General features: G+C 45.2%; 2 protein-coding genes across 2 annotated transcripts in view; one reads left to right on the top strand and one right to left on the bottom strand.

Annotated features, from left to right (window-relative positions):
- Positions 1-832: 832 nt before the first annotated feature.
- Positions 833-14242, bottom strand: ATP6V0B (ATPase H+ transporting V0 subunit b). Its single transcript, XM_075181584.1, has 8 exons — positions 14041-14242; positions 9826-9874; positions 7326-7409; positions 5029-5106; positions 4665-4734; positions 4216-4267; positions 3128-3318; positions 833-2229 (listed from the first exon to the last, which is right to left on the bottom strand). The coding sequence occupies exons 1-8, from the start codon at positions 14126-14128 to the stop codon at positions 2203-2205; spliced, it is 639 nt and encodes a 212-aa protein (XP_075037685.1). The 5' UTR covers positions 14129-14242; the 3' UTR covers positions 833-2202.
- A 103-nt stretch (positions 14243-14345) lies between these two features.
- Positions 14346-23617, top strand: part of MAST2 (microtubule associated serine/threonine kinase 2) — a 162003-nt gene continuing 152731 nt past the window's right edge. Inside the window, exons 1-2 of the mRNA XM_075181570.1 lie at positions 14346-14433; positions 16025-16090. The gene's annotated coding sequence lies outside the window, so the exon portion shown is untranslated. The remainder of the gene's footprint in view (positions 14434-16024; positions 16091-23617) is intronic.

Below are 23617 nucleotides of genomic sequence, written 5' to 3'. Positions count from 1 at the left end.
CTTCTGCTATAATACGTGTGGTTGTTCTGAGCAGCGATAGGATAAGTGTGAGACAGTGTTTGGAGCTTTTCCTATATTAAGTAAAGCGCAGCTAGAAGTGCGGTTCTCTCTGTAGTAACCGCTCCTGCCCAACGCCGTAAACCTGCTCCTCCCTGAGCGCCACTCTGGCGGATATATAAGTAAAACGTCCTTCCTAAATGACCGCCACATTCTACCAGAAACTGATTTTGTAAAATGTAATTCATACATAATTAGCTTTTTATTGTGACTTTAGATAAGCAGCTGTACATGACAGAAGTTTTAGAATATTATAATAGAATATAAATATATATGTCCCATGATTAGTTACACAATCATATCTACGCTACAGAATACTTATATATCAGAGGTATCATTACCTCCCAGGACATCATTAAATCCGCTCAAGGGAATCACTTTATGTCACAGTATATGAACTATACAGAAATGCACCCATCATACCTGGGTAAGACAGGGACTGTTATCCCCATTTCTATCTGTAAATACATTAGACGCTGTGCGTGCTGCACTGACTATCACAGGTTTGTCCTGAACCTTACAGTATCAGTGTACAATATAGTGATAGGATGATATTGTCAGTTTGTAGCACTTATAGTGGTGTGGTTATATTTATGATGTGTTTTACGCATATTTAACAAAAAATTGATTAAAAGATGTCTGTTTAAACAGAAGATAAATAATTTAATGTAAAATAAAATATTTCTTTGTTTTGCAACTTCTCTCTCCTAAGACTGTGATCCTACATGGTAATATGTATGTATTGTGAGGACACAGGAAACGAGTCTGAAAATCATTCATTAAATAGAAGATCACTTTATGGATAGAACATTGTAAAACACTGGTAAACAATGACCAAAAATATAACATGATACATACACCCTTATTATGTCCCAGATAGAAATTTTCAACGTCAGGACCCAGCGCACGTTGCTGTCTGAGCCCATTCATATCGCCCATAACCAAAAACCTACAAACTACATTGTCTTATTCACAATCCGTCCGTATAAGATCAGCCACCAGGGGGCACCCACACAGCAACAGCCTTAAACGTCATTGATCTCACTATTAAGGGTAACAAACAGGGTGTACAGGGCACCGAATCACTGGATGAAGATTTAGTATAATAATGCGCTGCCGTACTTTAATACATGTTGGGATGCTGGAAATACCATTCTGTGGTTGTGCGGATAACCTCCTGCTGTGTCTCACAAGGTTTCTTCCCTCGTCATTGAGGCCAAACCATCATGGCATGGAATTTGCAGCAATTTCTCAATATAATGAACACATCACTGTCTGATAAAACGGGGGTAATACACAAACCAGCAGCGGGAAACACATGCACCATGGAGAGGACAATGATAAAATCTTCAGACAGGACGACTACGTAGAGCAGTTCTTCCGCTAGGGGCTATGGCGGCTGAGCTCGGACGGGTGATTTAGGGCATAGAGCTACACCAGAGGAGCATTAGCAGAACTTCATGACCTTGATTAGTGCTCTTCAACCGGATCAAGATCCAAAGACCTCCCAAGAGATCCCCTAGGGCCACAAAAAAGGTGCAATACCCCACTAGAGAAGCCGAGGGCCACAGAAAAGGTATGATGTCCTTATAGGGACACTTGGGGCCACAGAAACTGCACTGATGTTACCAGTAAGGCAGCAATGACCTGGGGTATTCAATCAGTTTATGACTTTAGGGTGAACATGATGATAGATACATCTGTCGTACAAGTCACATCACCTAATGTAAAACTCTACCATAAAAGTTTAAAGGGAAATCTTTTGTCCGTTTTGGCCTTGAGGTCAAAAAGAAGAAATTGCTGCGTTAAGTTCACACGTAGTGATCTTATGTCCAGAGTTACTGTAACAGGGGACAGACAACGCTCTTCTAGTCCGACCACCTTATTAAACAGACCTTCACAAATAAGTATATATTATATATTTTATCATTTTCACAGGATCCTAAAACAGGGCGACATTGGAGGAGTAAAATTATATACACAACATCTTTACAGCACGTTTTGGAAGATTCAAATAAAAATACAACCAGGCTGGGGAAATAATCTGAGCGAGTCAGAGGCGAGCACGAGGAATAAATAGTCTGTGTCCTTCTGGTCTCCAAACTGGAGGACGGAACAAGCGTCACGTCGCAGCCTCCCGTGCGCTCAGTCTCCCATCTTTACTTTGGAAGTCTGGGAAAAAAATATAGACAGGAGGTTAGTACAATGAGGGGCTGCCAGGCACCTGCACATGTATGTTACAGGTGGAGCAGGAGTCATTGCAGCGATCAGATGATACAACAGATCCCATTAGTTTATTGGCGATATTACGCTTGAGAAAAAAGATGATCCAATTTTCTAACACATTTAAAGTCAGATTAATGTTGTTGGAACAATGCTGCACTATTAGCAATCCTGGGGTTTCACTGACTCCTGAATAGGGGACACGAGAGCTGAAATGTTCACTTTTCACAAAATTAGAAACATCTTTAAAATCGGCTTATTCTTCAACCATTAGGCAGCAGGAAACCACCAATATCCCCCCCACACTATCGATCCAAATACAGGTAAACACAAGAGACACAAAGATAGGTCACATTTCTACTGGAATTAATGTATTCATTGTAGAGATAAGTGGAGGAGCAGACAAATTAGTAACGGTTTACAATCCTCCCATCTGACGTTTCAGCTCCAGGACCCTCGGGTCCGTATTTTGTCACTGGCTGCAACTAAGCAATCTGCTGCCATTAGCTCTAATCTTCACTTTGAAATGGACTTCTGCATCTACTTATCAGATTACATTAATTATTAAGTGTTGAACAGGGTAGATCCTCAAAATTGACTCAATTTATTGCTAAAACCTGAATGAAATGGACACTACATCTAGTCCAGTAAAGTCATCCCATATAGAAATAAGAAATCACACTACAGACAATGTGTGGAAGTGATAATGGGACCGGTCACTTGTCTGCAGAACCCTCTTATTGCCAGCAGATGCCGCTAGTTCTCCTGGTCATTTACCAAACGTGACCGGAGATGGTGACAATGACAGGTTTCAGATGGCCAGCGAGTGTAGCAGTTTCACACGTACCTGCAGGATTGCAACAATCACACCAAACAGCCCGATGGCGCTGCCGAAAATCTCCACAATGAGAATCTTAACAAAGAGGCTGGCGTTCTGGGCATCGGCAAGTGCTGCCCCGCTGCCAACAATGCCCACACAAATCCCGCAGAACAGGTTCGAGAACCCCACAGTGAGGCCCGCGCCAAACATGGAGAACCCTAAAAACACAGGAATAAGACTCAACCACTGGAATACAATAAGAGGACATTTGGGGGTACAGACATAGAACATGGGCGGGGTATTATGTCACACGGTATGGATAGACTATGGGTAAACATTGCACAAACCATCTTTGGACATTGTAGACCTATATAAAGCATATCATTCATACATGATGCTTCCAGATGGGTTTTAGGAATGATGGATTATGGAAAATCCTATTTAAAAGCTTTAAAACGATCTTTTAACATTGCTATAAAGAGGATAATTCTGTAGAGATCTGACAATTGTTGTACAATGCTGCCCTCTTGTGATCACTTAGCAGAATGTGTGAATTACTGACTAAAATCATTTTATTTTGTGTGGACCAAAAACTGCAATGTATCCAATCAGAAATATTTGTACATCACAGGATAAAGCATTATAGACAGTAACAAGTTAGATTCATGAACTTTATTTCATATACAGGTGTGTGATATGTGACATTACTACTGTGCTGCTGGTGACCCTGCTCCTCCCACTATATAACTCTCAGTCTGTGACTAACTGCTGCCTCCATTCCCCTCCTCACATCAACATTGGTTGGCTTCTCACTGAACCCCTGGGATATCAGGTTAGCAGGAAAATTAAAAACTGCAAAGATTTCATTAATTCATACACTGATACTTCCACTACAGGGGGCTGTGCCATGACATGAGATTATAGTACATTGTAAATATTATTACAGAGTGTGCTATTTCCCTTTCTCATAAAAACTGCAAAACAATTATTAATATCCCCTTCCCCCCAGCTCATAGACAAGCACTCCTGGTCTGGATATTAAGGGGAGGGGGAGGGGGGAAAGAGTCATGACAGTAACACTATACAGTGCCGCCGCCATGGGACCCGTGACTGACCTGCGTGGTAGTTCTTGCTCCCAATAGTCTCTGGAGTGGTCCCTGAAAAGCGCTGAAATAGAGAGATCAAGAGGCCATTAATATCCTGCAGATTCCATGGGTTAGAGGCCATCAGGCTGGAGCTGTAACAGATCATAGAGGGACGATACCTGGACTATGGCCTCAGAATTTACACTCTGGTAAATGACGCCATCTACACGGAGGCAGCCATGTTGTAGGATTCATACGTCAGTGGTGACCAAATAAGCCGCATTCTATGGGTCTGACCCACAACGTGGTTGCATGAACCATCCCATTGGCTGTACACTAATAGTTTCACCCACAAAGCACATACGCTGTATACTTCACCGCCACTCATGCACAATGTCACCCACACATTCAGTGGAAGAGAAAGTTTATGTTCCTGGGTTACTAAACGTACATGGGCAAATAAGGGCCCAGAGCCTTACCTCGGCCATATTGCTGATAACAATGGCCATAATGATCCCATAGATCGCCACAGCCTCGCAGAAGATGATGCTGGGGAAATAATGAGAAACGCTCACGTCATTATCTCCCAACCAATAGGGTAATTATTACACTATCCGTCCTATACACACTGTACTGTATGTTATATACAGAGTAAAAGGGCACCATGACAAGTTACATGTCTGTGGGAAACCGCTCTGAACCCATCGGGATGGGAAACAACTGAAATATTAATAAGTCACTAAACCACAATTAACACATTTTAACATCAGCAGAAACATTACAATAAGTCTCAATACACCATCCAAACAGATACCTATGACATCATTACCAGCCGCTGCTCACCTCACCAGGTTCTTGGTTTTAATCCGAGGAGCTTTCACTCCACCCCCCAGGATGCTAGAGCCGGTGATGTAGATCCCCCTGGAAAAGACAGGATCTCAATAAGCGCACACACATATGGATCAATCACATTAACAAATACAGAAGAGGGCACAGGGCAGAGACTGGTAGAGGAGACTTGCTGCCTCCATGCCATGGAAGGGTATGACTAACTCCCCATAAATATAATAAAGGCACAAAAGACTCAATGATCCTCTGCACAGCACCCAATGCTCTATATTATCTACTTAAGACAGTTATTACCTTCAGCAACTGGCTGCGGCATTACGCGTACAGCTCAGCCCCTTATGTACAGGAATGAGCTGGGGCAGAACGCGTACAGCTCAGCCCCTTATGTACAGGAATGAGCTGGGGCAGAACGCGTACAGCTCAGCCCCTTATGTACAGGAATGAGCTGGGGCAGAACGCGTACAGCTCAGCCCCTTATGTACAGGAATGAGCTGGGGCAGAACGCGTACAGCTCAGCCCCTTATGTACAAGAATAGGCTGGGGCAGAACACGTACAGCTCAGCTCCTTATGTACAAGAATTGGCTGCGGCAGAACGCGTACAGCTCAGCCCCTTATGTACAAGAATCGGCTGGGGCAGAACGCGTACAGATCAGCCCCTTATGTACAAGAATCGGCTGGGGCAGAACGCGTACAGCTCAGTCCCTTATGTACAGGAATGGGCTGGGGCAGAACGCGTACAGCTCAGTCCCTTATGTACAAGAATAGGATGGGGCAGAACACGTACAGTTAAGCCCCTTATGTACAAGAATCGGCTGGGGCAGAACGCGTACAGATCAGCCCCTTATGTACAAGAATCGGCTGGGGCAGAACGCGTACAGCTCAATCCCTTATGTACAAGAATGGGCTGCGGCAGAACGCGTACAGCTCAGCCCCTTATGTACAAGAATGGGCTGCGGCAGAACGCGTACAGCTCAGCCCCTTATGTACAAGAATGGGCTGGGGCAGAACGCGTACAGCTCAGCCCCTTATGTACAAGAATAGGATGGGGCAGAACACGTACAGTTAAGCCCCTTATGTACAAGAATCGGCTGCGGCAGAACGCGTACAGCTCAATCCCTTATGTACAAGAATGGGCTGCGGCAGAACGCGTACAGCTCAGCCCCTTATGTACAAGAATGGGCTGGGGCAGAACGCGTACAGCTCAGCCCCTTATGTACAAGAATAGGATGGGGCAGAACACGTACAGTTAAGCCCCTTATGTACAAGAATCGGCTGCGGCAGAACGCGTACAGCTCAATCCCTTATGTACAAGAATCGGCTGCGGCAGAACGCGTACAGCTCAGTCCCTTATGTACAAGAATAGGCTGGGGCAGAACGCGTACAGCTCAGCCCCTTATGTACAAGAATCGGCTGCGGCAGAACGCGTACAGCTCAGCCCCTTATGTACAAGAATCGGCTGCGGCAGAACGCGTACAGCTCAGTCCCTTATGTACAAGAATGGGCTGCGGCAGAACGCGTACAGCTCAGTCCCTTATGTACAAGAATCGGCTGCGGCAGAACGCGTACAGCTCAGCCCCTTATGTACAAGAATGGGCTGCGGCAGAACGCGTACAGATCAGCCCCTTATGTACAAGAATCGGCTGGGGCAGAACGCGTACAGCTCAGTCCCTTATGTACAAGAATCGGCTGCGGCAGAACGCGTACAGCTCAGTCCCTTATGTACAAGAATAGGCTGGGGCAGAACGCGTACAGCTCAGTCCCTTATGTACAAGAATCGGCTGCGGCAGAACGCGTACAGCTCAGCCCCTTATGTACAAGAATGGGCTGCGGCAGAACGCGTACAGCTCAGCCCCTTATGTACAAGAATCGGCTGCGGCAGAACGCGTACAGCTCAGCCCCTTATGTACAAGAATAGGATGGGGCAGAACACGTACAGCTCAGCCCCTTATGTACAAGAATCGGCTGCGCCAGGACGTGTACAGCTCAGTCCTTTATGTACAGGAATCGGCTGCGGCAGAACGCGTACAGCTCAGCCCCTTATGTACAAGAATCGGCTGCGGCAGAACGCGTACAGCTCAGTCCCTTATTACATACAGGAATCGGCTGCAGCAGAATGTTTATCCTGTAGCCCCTGACACATAGATGTAAGAACAGAACTTGCTGCACCACATTCCAATCTGTCTATTCCTTCTGACAAGTTACCTTGTTTCTCAGTCACAAACAAGTAGATTGTAAACTCCATGGGGAATCTGCTACACACACGAGGAGCAGCAGCCATACAACGACTTACCAAGCTGCTCCCACCACCGACAGAGAAATGGCCAATCCAATGCCAAGGTTAGCCCACATGTATGGCGACGTCTCCGTCAGGAACCTGGAAAGAAAAAGCGCATCAGTGACTAAATAGAACAAGTTATCTCCAACACGGCAGCACCCTGCGAGCAAGGAGTGAGACGTACAGATGGTTTTATAACTTCAGCTGTTCTGAAAAACGTATCTGACCACCCGACCGTTACAGAGTAGAGGCAGCCAATCTGCAGGTGAAACCAATATCCATTCATCAGATGTGTGATGCCCCTTATGTGAGAATTAATCCAAACAGTCATACATTCACTGCAGGAACACACGCGTGTCAATGTGTGGCATGTTCAACATTACATTCTATCGTATAACAGGCTGTACACATCCCACATCTGTGGTGAACGGCATCACACTGTAGAATACATTACCTGTGTATTATCTTGGACAGAGAGGTGCCCCAATGGGGGAACAGTGCGTGTTACAGGACCCTGCTGATTGGACAGGTTAGACTGAGCCACATAACGCTATTCCCTTCTACATAACCGTTCCCTGTGGGGAGGACAGTTTCCTCTCCTCATGTACTATGATAGCAGTGATATATATTATATATTTCCCTATCATGTGATCGCCGTAAGAGAACTTTAACTTCTCTGTACTATTATCATGTAGGAAATTGCTGGTTCCCAGCCCAGGAATAACAACCACCAGCTCACAGTGTCCCCGGCCAGTCACAATGGCAGCAGCGTCTGGGCTGTACACCCACCCCAGGGTATACCACATATATCTAGGGGATGCACTAAGAGGTCTGGTCACTGATGTCTCCTTTTCCCGGACCAGTTATTATATTAGATATTTCTACTAACCACCACTCTGCAGGGCAGGAGAATTGTATGGGGGAACATTCATTGAATCCAGAAAAGAAAAATAAGATTTAGCTTTAATTAAGGGCTACAACAAAACTCTATAATTTAGGAGCAGTGAGGTGAAACTTACAAGCAGCTGTAACATGTGATGAATACATCAATGTGCAGTAAATGGAATATGACGGAACACAAACCCATTATATGCAGACGGCAGCGTCTGCGCAGTATGATAATTGTCACATTAATAACACAGGGTCCTTGCAGGTGATCCCATTCCAGCGTTGGGGTGTTAGTGTGTGTGGAGGGCTGACATTATGGGGTGATCCTATAACATACACAGTTAGCGTCACACTGCTCCCCCCTCATAGTTATTATAAATCATCAGGTGACAGACGTGTACTGGCTGGGAGCCGCACACATACACATCACACGCAGCCAGGTATAAAAGGGACGTTACCCGTCCTCCCCAGGACAGACCAGGCACATCAGCACAGGGCAACCTCAGACACACAGGAACCGGCCTGAGCCACCCGCACACTGACAGCAATCAGCTCTGTTGTCTGTACAAACACTGAGGAGCTGACACTCCAAACACAGGAGAGGAACAACGTCTGTTTATTGCAGCCACAGATAATGATGAGAGGTCTGCTCTTTACACGCATCTTCCCCAGGTCACAGACACTAAACTCAGTTATATAACAATACAATTCTGTAAAGCTCCTATATTATCCTCATACAGTAACTGCTACAGGATACATCTCCTACAGCATAAACTCTACAGAACATTTCAACAATTCCTGATTAGTTCTGCGATATGGGTGGAAGACTTGTACTGCGAGGGCTCACACCAATCCGCTAATACTAACACCTGACAAGAGCACTACGATTGGATGAATGATTTATCCAGAGCTAAGTAACACCACACAACCAATTTCTCAAACATTGTGTGCTCCCAATACAAGATTGCTGCAGTAAAAGTTCAATGCATAGATAAAAAGCTCACATTTAAATGACCGTTTACTTATTTTCTGCAAACATCTGTATGTAAGTGGAAATTAAAGTTGCAGATTAACATAGAATTAAAAAAAAAATAATAATTTTCGCTGACCTTTCTTTCCCTCCCCACCCACTTTATAAGTCATAAAATGAAAGGAAAATCTGTGTATCAAAATGTTATTGTTTGCTTCTGTTAATTGTACTTTTCATGTTGTTTCCTCTTTAAATAAAGACTTTTAAAATAAAAGCGTACTATTTACTGGAAGCTGCAAACACTGATGATTAAATTGGGTGTAAAAATATTTGTATAACGTTTAATGTTTTGTTATAGTTACAGAATATGTTTCTGTAGTTTGATAAGCGTTTAACCCCTTCCACTATCCAGCCGTAGTTGGCAAACACAGGACCAACATTTCAGTGCTGATCCAATGGCTTCAATTAGAGAGATTGCACCCTACTAAAAATAAGCTGTTCCATCCCCACATCTGTTAAAGGCGAGCAGATAACCTTGGCTGCCATCTACCTATATGGACAGGAAGAAGCTGCGTAGACCAGACATAACGTTGTGAGGTTACCAGATATACATATCATTAGGTTTAATTGCTTATATTACAATATAAAACCACTTACCACGCAACATCAAATCGAAACCCCAGATCGAATATTGTATAACAGGTACCTAGAATATAAATGAAGGTTATTAGGCAAAGTTACACAAGATATCAGTATATTTACCTTTCTTCCCCAGATATATCAGTATATAGTAACATGTGCCGGATCCCAATAAATCATTCACTGTGAAGTCCTGATATTGGCAATGACTGTAGAAAATAATTATCAGCCTCCTATATCTCTAACAAAACCCATCAGTGTACAGGCAGTGGATGGAAACGGCGGACACAAAGCATTGGGCTTCCACACAGATGTAACTTATCCCAGCATGGTCTGGATCACATATAATGCTGGACCACCCCGACTGCCTATAATGCTGGATATCATGGCTGCAGACCTCAGTGACTTTCACATGTGTGATTACTGGGTTCAGAGGTTACTTCATGTACCGTCTTCCAGGATGATAGTCCCCCCCCCCCCCTCCACACCCCAACAGAGCACATAGGGTCACCCAATGGTTTCATGATAATGTACCAGATATTGTGGTACAGCAGCATCTCCATCATGGTCGTCAGCGGAGGGACTGCTCTGCGGGATGTGGGAGATGCCGGATCCCTCCAGCACTGGTGGACCACCACGTATGGTTTGTATGCCCCATGGTATGGAGTCTAACGCTCTAGTAAGTGACACTACCCATATGTACGCGTTACAGTGTGAAACCAGTTACACAGAAAGGTCCGATCACCAGCGACACTTTCTGGCTGTACGCTGTGTGCTTGGGGAAGTTCTTTCATTTCTATATGGAGCCCAAGACCAGAGCAGCAGAAATATGTCACATGTGACTGTAAACAAACACATCTATTCTAACACTAAGGCCTCATCCACACAACAGCTCACTGTAGGTAGATAATGTCTGCTCTCAAAGCGCTTCGCTGCCGTTAGCCCAGAGAACTATAACGGAATGTCCGTGTACTCGCACACTTCTTCGCAAGTGTTTGCACCAATGTCATCTCTGATCGCTGCACCATGAAGTGTGAACGGTTGGTAAATACATCAGTTTGTATGGACAGTGTATATTACATTGTTGCAGGAAAGACATTAATGAGCATAATTCTAACTCAGATAAAGTGAGGACGAAGGACAAGGCCTTGTCTACTCTTCACTGGTGTTGCTCCAAAGCTCGTGTACGTGAGCACTAAAACCGTCCTACAAATTCATTTGTCCCATAGCAAACGAGCTTAAATGTAGATTTTGCATAAAAGTAGCAGAGTCCTTACTAAATATAGACATTTCAGCACACAACACTTGAACATGACACTTTCTATTCAGCCAGCCATGATCTGCACAGTGGAGATATGATGGTCTCATTCTACTCAGTCTTATAAGCTGGACAATGTGCAGATGGCTTCTAGTATAAGAAAACTCCACATAACGTAGCAGAAGATGAAGCTATGAGGAAGTGCAGAACGGCCACTCAGACACAGATCCCTAACATGTTACTCAATCAGCATCCAAAGGGGAAACCACGATTTGGAAATATAATGTACCAATATTTAACATGTGAAGAAGTCTGACGTGTATCCTGCAAACAGAAATATCCCTGCAGCAATCAGTGCAGCTATAATGTGGGGACAGACTGTCTGCAAATGATAAAATGCAAGGGGTTAAACCCAGCATCTAATAGCGGAGTTCTGTAATGACAACTTATAACGTTATCTTCGTTATTGCTGGAGTAAGAACCGGTGCATGGACAGTCCCTCTAGCACCTAATATGAATACAGGATAATAAAACATCAGGGGGTAAATGTATAAAGCTAAGAGTTTTCCGGCAGGTTTGAAAAGTAGAGATGTTGCCTACAGCAACCAATCAGATTTTAGCTATCATTTTGTAGAATGTACTAAATAAATGATAACTAGAATCTAATTGGTCTTTCAAACCCGCTGGAAAACTCTCAGCTTGATACATTTACCCCCAGGTGTATGAAGGTGAGAGCACTGCTGGACAGTTGGGAGTCTGATGATTTAGATCAAACGAGACTTCCCCAGATCAGAACCACTGAGCATTCACAAACTGTTTACCCCAAACAAGGCAGAACCGGTGGGGCTGCTCCTGTGTTTGGGGTAAGGTCTGCTATCAGGAGAATCTGGTTTTAAACGTTTACACCATAATATTTATCAGCATCAATTAGGCCATTCATAAGACATACAAACAGAACAGAGCAATATACTATTATAAGTTTTTACCCCACAGAACTGACAGATTCTGATGTACAATATTCTTACTTCCCAGGGAAAAAAAAGCACAAGATTTAGTAAACGATGGAAAATGTGATACTCAATAACTGAACTTCTCTCTTCTATTAAAACACTTCCCCAAATGCAGAGTAGCAAATTCAACCACAAATATTAATATTACAGAAGCACATATACTGTACATGGGGTAAAACTGGCAGATTGAGGAGAGACATTGCAATGAATAATTATTTATATGGAACATCCAGCAGTTTATGGATGGGATTTCTTGACCTCAGTCCATGCAGCAGCCACATACACCACCTACAAAGTGCCAACCTGTCCTGCAGCAATGTACAATGTAAATGTACAACGTGGACTAATTATTCACACTGGAAATTTCACAAAACATTTTGTTTTTACAATGCTGCAAATATTAAAGGCTAAACATAAATATTTCTCAATACAACATGTCACAATTATAGGTATAAATAAAACTAGATGGAAAGACAGAGTTACATTTCCTCACTCAGTTACACAATACAATTGTCGCCCCAACGCACACGGCTCCCATGAGCCGTCACCCCACAACATGCACTGCAGCATGCACAGGAAGGTAAAGTTTATACCAAATCTCTACTGCAATAGAAGAAACATCCAACATTTTAACTGCCTATCCCTGGAACACCCTGAAGGGTCCTACACACCAATTAGGGCCTCACTAACACACATTTGCTCCCTACGGCGCCCCGTACCCCAACCCTCGGCTGCTGCCTATGGGGGGGGTCTCCCACACACCCTCCAGGCTGCTCCCTATGGGGGGGTCCCACACACACCCTCCAGGCTGCTCCCTATGGGGGCCCCTCACACACCCTCCAGGCTGCTCCCTATGGGGGCCCCTCACACACCCTCCAGGCTGCTCCCTATGGGGGCCCCTCACACACCCTCCAGGCTGCTCCCTATGGGGGCCCCTCACACCCTCCAGGCTGCTCCCTATGGGGGCCCCTCACACACCCTCCAGGCTGCTCCCTATGGGGGCCCCTCACACACCCTCCAGGCTGCTCCCTATGGGGGCCCCTCATACACCCTCCAGGCTGCTCCCTATGGGGGCCCCACACACCCTCCAGGCTGCTCCCTATGGGGGCCCCTCACACACCCTCCAGGCTGCTCCCTATGGGGGCCCCTCACACACCCTCCAGGCTGCTCCCTATGGGGGCCCCTCACACCCTCCAGGCTGCTCCCTATGGGGGCCCCTCACAAACCCTCCAGGCTGCTCCCTATGGGGGCCCCTCACACACCCTCCAGGCTGCTCCCTATGGGGGCCCCTCACACACCCTCCAGGCTGCTCCCTATGGGGGCCCCTCACACACCCTCCAGGCTGCTCCCTATGGGGGCCCCTCACACACCCTCCAGGCTGCTCCCTATGGGGGCCCCTCACACACCCTCCAGGCTGCTCCCTATGGGGGCCCCTCACACCCTCCAGGCTGCTCCCTATGGGGGCCCCTCACACACCCTCCAGGTTGCTCCCTATGGGGGCCCCTCACACCCTCCAGGCTGCTCCCTATGGGGGCCCCTCACACACCCTCCAGGCTGCTCCCTATGGGGGCCCCTCATACACCCCCTATGTTGCTCCCTATGGGGCCCCTCACACACCCTCCAGGCTGCTCCCTATGGGGGCCCCTCACACCCTCCAGGCTGCTCCCTATGGGGGCCCCTCACACACCCTCCAGGCTGCTCCCTATGGGGGCCCCTCATACACCCCCTATGTTGCTCCCTATGGGGGCCCCTCACACACCCTCCAGGCTGCTCCCTATGGGGGGCCCCTCACACCCCCTCCAGGCTGCTCCCTATGGGGGCCCCTCACACACCCTCCAGGCTGCTCCCTATGGGGGCCCCACACACCCTCCAGGCTGCTCCCTATGGGGGCCCCTCATACACCCCCTATGTTGCTCCCTATGGGGCCCCTCACACACAGCTCTGGGGACACTGGGCGCCTCTTACCCACGATGATGAGGGTGGCCCAGAAGGCCAGGGTGATGCCGGTGTACAGCATGAGGTGCCCGTTCATGGTGGAGCTGACGGAGGACATGACGCTCTGTGCGGCCGCTCGATGTCACACTGACCCGGGAGGAGAGAAGCTCGCGGATACCGGACAGGTCAGCTGACGCCCTCCCACCAATCACCTGACCGCGGGACACGTGACCACCGCCCGTATCGTCACGGTGCGCCCGCCTCTCATGCGTCATCACGTCACTGGACGTCCGCACGCTGCCTGAATTCGTCCGCCGCCATGTTTATTCCTGGCACATATGATCCTCTCCCCAATATCTGACCGGGTCTTGGCTCTGTGAACCTCTCTGCTATTCCTATGTACAGCCTGAGGGGGAACTACAGGTACGAGCACGCCCTAATGTATACATTATATTACTCTGCTGGGGCTGTGTAATAACAATACATGCAGTATTGGAGGCAGTAAGGGTTCACTTACATGAAGACTGGTGCATAGGGAAAAGGTGTTATAACCTCAGTCTACTAGTAATATTTATATATATATATATATATATATATATATATATATATTTATATACCATAACCCTTTACAATGGGCAAATAATCACATTATGCTTTACTTTGTAGTGCAAATAATAAAAATGCAAGTGAAACTTCTTGCTATGGGTTACAGCACCTTCTCCCCTGGTGCACCAGTCTTATAACTGTCATGGGGTGATATATTCATAATGTGTACACTATATAACCCAATGTCCATCACACAGTCCAGAGTGGCCCCATATAAGTTGTCAGATTTCATCATTGGATTTAAATGACCTCTAAACCCAAGTGGGCTTTAATAAAGATATTTCTGATAAGGTTTGATCATGGCAGAGAGATTTTAATAATGATTTTTATAATAAGATCCAGTCCCACTCGCTGTATATTTACATCGATGGGAGATAAACACAACAGATTGTTCATTGTTCCATCACAGAGCTCAGTGTTACCTGTGATAAGTGAGACCTGTGCGTTTAATGGGCTGGGGAGTGGACATTATATTATATTTTGTTTTGATTCTGTATGTTTTGCGATCATCATGCAATATTTACTGTATGGAATTAAGGTAGAACATCAAACCTTTACACAGTTTTAAGGTTGTGGGCAGCATGGTGGCTCAGTGGTTAGCACTTCTGCCTCACATCACTGGGGTCATGAGTTTGATTCCCGACCATGGCCTTATCTGTGTGGAGTTTGTATGTTCTCCCCGTGTTTGCGTGGGTTTCCTCCGGGTGCTCCGGTTTCCTCCCACATTCCAAAAACATACTGGTAGCTTAATTGGCTGCTATTAAATTGCCCTTAATTGCCAGTGTGTGTGTGTGTTAGGGGATTTATACTGTAAGCTCCAATGGGGCAGGGACTGATGTGAATGAGTTCTCTGTGCAGCGCTGCGGAATTAATGGCGCTATATAAATAAATAGATGATGATGATGATGATGAAAGTTCCACGATCTTCTCCTAATCCTGATGTGCGTAGACTTTGTTTATATTTTTCTACAATAAAGTAGTCTTAGTTACATTATATTCCTGATTTCAGTCTTGCTCTCACTGCAGTTTTGGATCAGTTTACCCCTTTATTAAAAGGAGGGTCTGAGGGACGTTTCTTGTGTGGATAACACTTCTCTGAGCTGACGAGACAAGGCGTACAAATCGCACAAAGTACAAATTCTACTTATCACACATATTGGACGTTACGGGATCAATGTAAGACCCAGACAAAGAAATCTGAAATAGATTTTATCAAAAACAAATAAAAATTATTTTAGTGCCACAACGTTTTGGAAAACAATTAACTCATTTCCAAAACATTGTGTTTTTTAAGGTCAATGAAACTGAATAGTGATCTGTTAACTATGCACAAAGTTTGTTCGTTTGGGAGGTAGGTAATTCCTTAACAGATGAAATGTGTAATTTACATCTTTTGATTTGTTCACAGGTCTTAAATCATAAATAAAGGCAATGGTTTTCAGTCGGACTGAAACAGCAATCCCAGGAAAGTCAGGTAGGTTTTTTCAACACAAATCACTGTGACAGGCTATAGGGAGAAGCTTGGCAATTTCATTTTTCCTTAGTTTCTTTATTCAACCTGCTAATACTGATTTATAATTCTGCACCGTTTCAATAGTCATGTGACTACCATGGCAACCACAGTCACATGGCACATGATGTAGTGAGTAGAGATGTTCACTGACCCCCGTGTTTTTGTTTTGATTTTGGTTTTGAATCCCTATTTTTTCTAAAATCTTTATTTTTTTTTGCTTAAATCACATCATTTTGCTTTTTTCCCCTACATTATTATTAGCCTCAATAACACTAATTTCAAGTCATTTCCAGTCAGTTTTGAACACCTCACAGGTCACAATATTATGGGGGGGATATCTGAAGAAGGGTCCTCGTGTGCTGACAGTTCATTACATCAGTGGATTAGTTGACCATGTTCAGTGTCTGCAGTACACAGATAATCTTCATGTCCCAGTTATCTGTGGTCCTTATAGACAGAGAAACGTGTCATTAATAACAGCGTCACTTCCGAGGGGGAATATACAGCATTATTTCAGTGATCGTTAGGGGGTGCCGGGCCCCAGACACCCAGGTCCCTCAGCCCCCGTATCCGGATCCCCTGGTGAACCATCCAGCAAATGCCGGATTTACTCCCTGATTAGACAGAGGCAGCTCTGGAATCTGACAGCAGAGAGATAGATACATCACAGGGCTCCGGCTAACGACAAATAACATTACTCAGATCACACAGCGACTTCGCTATCAGAGCAGTTACATCAGGACCCTGTGTATCACACACAGAACCAGCTGTACGACAATCTCAGCAGAACCACGTGACACAACTCACAGTACAGGACCCCCCGTATTAGATGTTCTATATTCAGAGCAGGGTGTATAGGGACAGTCACACCCCAGGGCCCGGGCAACTCTATATCTCCAAATGTTCTGCAGGCTGGGGCCTATAGGTTTATAAGGCTACGGCTCCAAGAGTTGTGCACATAGAAACTTATTACTCACCCTAGTTATTACACTATTAGTAACCGTAGTTATAACACACGATACTCCTTGATAACAATGGGAGCTGCTGATACTGACGTGTTTCCATCTCAGTGGTGGAGAAATAGGAGTAATCGCAACCAAAAAATGGACCCAAGCTTCAGGCCCCACTAGGGCCCTATAAACTGCTTCTTTCTTTCCTTGTGTCAGGAAACATCTATATGTTAATAGCATAAGTATGGCCTTTATGAGTGACTTATTTCTATGATGCCGTTGTCTGAGCAGGGCACATCATATACCAAATTGAAGGTCTTGGTCTGTAGATTTGCAGAAGTTGTAATCAGATGCATCATTTCGGAATTATTTCACAAACCGTCTGTCCACCATTTACAAAAATGCACTACCATTGTCCTCTGGAAAATGTGACAGTTGGCAAGACACCTGTGCACCTGCTTGGTGGTCTGGAAACTGTGACAGTTAGTGAACTGTTCCTGTGCACCTGCTGGGTGACCTGGAACATGTGACCTGCTGGGTGGTCTGAAAACTGTGACAGTTATTTGTAACCCTGCTGGGTGACCTGAAACATGTGACCTGCTGGGTGGTCTGGAAACTGTGCCAGTTATTTGCAGCCACATATATCAGTGCGTCTTGCAGGGACCATGCCCAGCAAAGTAAGTTTAATGGAAGAACATATACATATAATGTAGTGTATAAACAAATTCTTTAGTTCCTTTAATATAGTGATTGATAATATTGTTAATTCATAAAACTTCTTTGTTAAAATGTCTATATGTAATGTAGTGAATAAAAAAAGTTATTGAATTATATTAATAAAGTCATTTAGTACATACATTTCAATTTAATTTACGGCGGTTACCGCTGGGTTTCTCTAGTCAATGTGATTTGACTCAGGAGCTCTGCACAGTGATGTCATTCCTCCGATCTACCACAAGGATTCTGAGCTGGTAAGTCCTGGATATCTACCATAAGGTCACAAGCAGAGATGACCGGTGACATTTCGGGTGGATCGAGTTTTGTGGCGGAATAGGTTGTGTCGCAGACAAGCGACGATCCAGCGACACAGTCTTTCCATTCCACACAATGGCTTTTTTGATTGTCTGTGAATAGATTTGGGATAAGTCGCTGCTGGGACTGGGGACAGTTAAGGCCAAATACCGCCAGCAAAACAGACAAAATTTCCTGGCCAAATGAGAATAATTTGTGAAACAGTTTTGAAAATTCCTTTCTCACTAATCACAAGGATGGAGAACGTGGAATTAGAGCAGGATATGGAATACGAGGGGGTGGGATTGTGGGGGGCACAAACATAAGAAACAGGAGACAGACAGGAGGGTACTGTGCAGAGATTTTGGGAACAACAGCTTTGGGGGTCGGGGAAGAGACATCTGAGGCCTAATGTCACAGCCCCAGAAAGGCCCAGAATCTGGGGGCGCAGGGTCTGGGTGTCAGTAATGGGGGCCAGATGTTGGCAGCGCAGGTGACATTATCTACACCTCATATAACACAGACAGATCACGCTGCGCCTGACATTTAATCAGCCTAATTCACAAAACAGAGAGTGCAGCAGCGGAGACCCCGGGATAGAATTGTTCCTAATCTGTACCGGAACGTGACTCTAATATACAGAACACCCAGCTACAATTACACCTAATACCATTAACACTAAAATAACTTCATCTAAGTCCTGATACAGTATAGAGGTCTCAATGGACAAAAACTAAACCGACGATTATCTGTGAGTCTCTCTGTCACCTCCCTCCATATAACATCATCCTCCTCTATCACCTCCCTCCATATAATACCATCCTCCCTCTATCACCTCCCTCCATATAATACCATCCTCCCTCTATCACCTCCCTCCATATAATACCATCCTCCCTCTATCACCTCCCTCCATATAATACCATCCTCCCTCTATCACCTCCCTCCATATAATACCATCCTCCCTCTATCACCTCCCTCCATATAATACCATCCTCCCTCTATCACCTCCCTCCATATAATACCATCCTCCCTCTATCACCTCCCTCCATATAATACCATCCTCCCTCTATCACCTCCCTCCATATAATACCATCCTCCCTCTATCACCTCCCTCCATATAATACCATCCTCTCTATATCACCTCCCTCCATATAATACCATCCTCTCTATATCACCTCCCTCCATATAATACCACCCCCCTATATCACCTGTTATCCTCCTATTGCCATCTCAGCAGCCAATCAGTACAGAAAATAAATCATTATTTTCTATTTTGACTATATTAAAATACTATTTTTATTTTTTTGCTGTTTGTATGTTATTTAAAGTGGAACCAGAAGCCAAAGCTCTGCGCCCGTTGGATCCGTAAAGGTATCACCGGATCACTCATGGCGGTACTATAAAACTCCACTTACTGCTGCTGGCCAGCAATAGAAGATCTGTGTTATCATCGCTCCATCATAAATAGACCCCTAAGTTCTCAGATCTGCGTTGGGATCTATCAATCAGATGAACTCTGTAAGTGAAGGAGATTGCAGGATGCATCATCCATAGTGAGCAGCAGGGGGCGCTGTCGCTGTACTCTACTGATCTGTGGTCTATATGGCTCGTTCTTACACCCAAGATGTACTGTTGGCCTCACAAGGCATCATTACCGTCCTGTATATAGCACATATAAGGGGCTGCTACAGTGTATCATTTCTGGGACCACTTATTTATTAAACTATATCAGTCATATCCCACATATGATAATAAATTGAGCAACCAAACTTTATTGTTCTGTTGGTGGGTGAAATAAATCCTTTATCAAAGCTTGTGTAGCTATATATATATCTATATATATGTATGTATGTATGTGTATATATGTAAATATACAGTGTGTCCTCATTACATGACCCTTCCTCTGCCGTCTCTCACCTGTCCTTATGGGTTACGTGTGAGAGGACTCACGGGAGATCTATAGATCCCTGTACATATAATCTCCTTGTGGTGTAATCCTCGCTCTCCGGTCATCGCTACATATTATATTACTGTTTCACTGGTTATTATTATATGGGCTCCATTAATAACTTACTGATCTGCATGAGCCCGCTGGGGTCTATTTATCATTAAGCGGCAATAACGTGTTTTTCTCTTACCGCCTCGCCAGCCTCTGCGCACACGTGACCTGGTGTTACTGGGATTCAAGTTCCACTTCCTCAAAAAAATTTTAAAAAAATATGGAAAAACACAATTTAATATCTTTGACAAATTAAAATTGTTTTCTTTAAATAATAAGGCATTTAATTCTATTTGTGACTCTGCCATTGTCATCCTGAGTTGGCGGCAGTGATAGGAGGACAGTGGGAGGTGTTTGTCTCGCCGCTATGGTTGTTAAATAGGATTCTCCAGCGATACTCCTTGTGCTGGAGAGAAGTAGAAATACTTTGTTTCCACTAGGGGGCAGCAGACACATTACTGTTTCATATCTCACCTTCATGTCAGTGAGGTTATGGAGTCTACATTCGGATGGAGACTCCTGGGAGGATGGACTGTGTAGTGAGGGTATCTCTGGCATGTATTGGGACTGCAAGGTTTATACGTGTTCTGCTGATGTTCACGTATGTGCGTGAGAATGATGAATTGTTATGTAGCCATCGAACAAGTCTTCCATACCTCTCAACTGTCCCAATCTCCGGGCTCTGTCCCGTCCAGAGACATGTTTGTCCCGTGGGTGAGAGCGTTGGGAGGTGTCTTCCATATGTGGGGTGAACATGAGATGTTGCAGTGTTTGGAGGGGAAGGGACCTCTTGAGTAGTGTCCACGCTGCATCGTGTAGTGGCCACACCCCATTGTGTAGTGGCCACACCCCATCATGTAGTGGCCACACCCCATTGTGTAGTGGCCACACCCCATTGTGTAGTGGCCACACCCCATTGTGTAGTGGCCACACCCCATTGTGTAGTGGCCACACCCCATCGTGTAGTGACCACACCCCATTGTGTAGTGGCCACACCCCATCATGTAGTGGCCACACCCCATTGTGTAGTGGCCACACCCCATCATGTAGTGGCCACACCCCATTATATAGTGGACACGCTCCATCATATAGTGGCCTCACCCCCATTGTGATGTAGCTACGTCCTGTCCTGCTGTCGGTTTACATAGCAGAATTCTCTGCACTGAAGGACGACTGGCAGTCATTATTAGATGATAATATCACACAGATCTCTATCACTGATTCATTTACAGTTGGTTGTATGTCTTTTGTTTTTGCATAAGAAACACATTATTGTACAGCACATGTGAACCAAACACGCGTCCACATACACCCGTGTCAGGATGTCACCAGTCCTTATGCCTGGAGAGGTGCAGCGGGAAAGAGAAGCCACAAGAAGATTTCAGTTGGATCTTTAAAGAGGAAAACAACAGATGTTGGTATTTAATCTAATTTGTATTTAACTCAATTTTGTATTAAAAATGTTTATTTCACGTGTATTATTAACTGTCCAGACACCGTACACTGACACATCATCACATTATTATATTGTGTAGTGATAGCGTGACTTTAGCATGTGCTACTGCCGTTGTACTCATACACATGCTGGGACCTGTCAGACTGACACATGCAGGTAAGTACACTTTTCTAGCACACATACATCCAGCCCTGTATATCTATTCACTGATGCCCTGAGACGCGTCACTCACGTCTCACATTGATGGGGACGCAGCTTGTGATTGGACGATACTGAAGGCAGTGTCGGACTGGGGCATGAAGGGCCCACCGGGGGAATGCAGTGACAGGGGCCCACTAAATTGGGGTGTGACCAACTTTAAGAGTGGGTGTGGCCAGTAAAGGGGGTGTGGTCAGGCCATGGAGGACAACTTATAGCACTATTTTAAATGTGCACCTTTTTGGATGCAATGCATTAGACCCTGCCTCCTCTACTGGTAGGGAACTACATGGGACCCATTAACAAAACACTTGTGGTTTGGAAGAAACTCCAGTACCAGCTCCTGTAGTCTCCTAATGCACCAAGACTGTTACTTATGATAAGTGCATCATTTTGTTACCTCCAAACCTCACCTCATATGTTATTGCCCATCATGTATTGAGCTTATAAGGCACGGTATAAAGACCTGCGGATACTTTCCTCCACTATTTGAAATATTTATTGTCTTGCATTCTATTTGGTTAATAGAATAAATCCCAGGCAGGTGCCAATATGTTATATGTAAGTAAGATGGACAATCATATTAATATTGGAGCAATAGAGTGCTAAAGCTGATAGAATTTAATCTTGACACAAATAGTGAACATACAATAATAGCCAGTGCACTGGAAAAGCAAAATGAAACAGAAATTGAATGTACATATGTGAAGCATAGCAATGGATCCAGGTCTGTGTAATCCGGTAAAAGCCTGTAGGATAATAAATCAGGCTAAAGTTCAGTATTTCCATACACATAAAGTGTATGCAGTCCACAAAAGGTATATGATTCCTGCTCAGCGTTATACCATATGATAAAGACACAAAAAGGATTCTATTTTGCCTTAAAAAACAAAAACTATTGCGTTACCTGTGCAGAGCTCCGGTCCTTAATTCATGTTCCTCTGGGCGGCTGCTGCTGGATTACAGGACGTCCTTCTCCCCTGCTCAAACTGCTGAAAAACACACTACTGCGCTGGTGCAGAGAGCCGCATCTGGGCTCTCTGCACCTGCGCGGTAGTGTGGTTACAGGAAGTGTCACCACCGCCGCCATCTAAACAAAGTTCAACAACAAACTCCGCCCTAACAACGGAGGGGGCGGAGCTTCAACCCCGCCGGGCCTACCGGTGGATAGTCCGGCTGCCCGGCAGGCCAGTCCGAGGCTGACTGATGGTGCTCTGTGGCGGGAGTCTGTCCCAGGTCATAATGAGGATCCGGGTAATGTGACTCCAGGGCACCTCCTTGTGGTGGGGGTAAGTAAAGGGGTGCTGTACCATCCATGCGCACAGGCCGAGGGCACCAGTACCCCCAGCTATAGTGACCTAACCGGCTGCTGCCCCTCTGGTATCTGACAGGGGATGGCGGTGATTCTGCTGACATAGAAAGTTCTCTGTCTAGATCTGTATGGAAGAGTCATTATCTAGTCTGCTATAATGCTGCAGAGGACGTGATCAGCACGAGGGGCAATATGGGGTTAATTTACAGTGTATATATAAAAATGATTCCAGCAAATCTAAAACTTCAACTAATCTAAAATGCATTTATACAATAGAGCTAAGTGGTTAGCACTTCTGCCTCACAGTACTGGGGTCATGAGTTCAATTCCCAACCATGGTCTTATCTGTGAGGAGTTTGTATGTTCTCCCCGCGTTTGCGTGGGTTTCCTCCGGGTGCTCCGGTTTCCTCCCACACTCCAAAAACATACTGGTAGGTTAATTGGCTGCTATCAAAATTGACCCTAGTCTCTGTGTGTGTGTGTGTGTGTTAGGGAATTTAGACTGTAAGCTCCAATGGAGCAGGGACTGATGTGAGTGAGTTCTCTGTACAGCGCTGCGGAA

This window comes from Mixophyes fleayi, chromosome 8 (assembly GCF_038048845.1).
Source record: "Mixophyes fleayi isolate aMixFle1 chromosome 8, aMixFle1.hap1, whole genome shotgun sequence".
Classification (NCBI taxonomy): Eukaryota; Metazoa; Chordata; class Amphibia; order Anura; family Limnodynastidae; genus Mixophyes; species Mixophyes fleayi.
The sequence above is the reverse complement of the archived record's forward strand: the minus strand, read 5'-3'. Positions and strand labels throughout refer to the sequence as shown.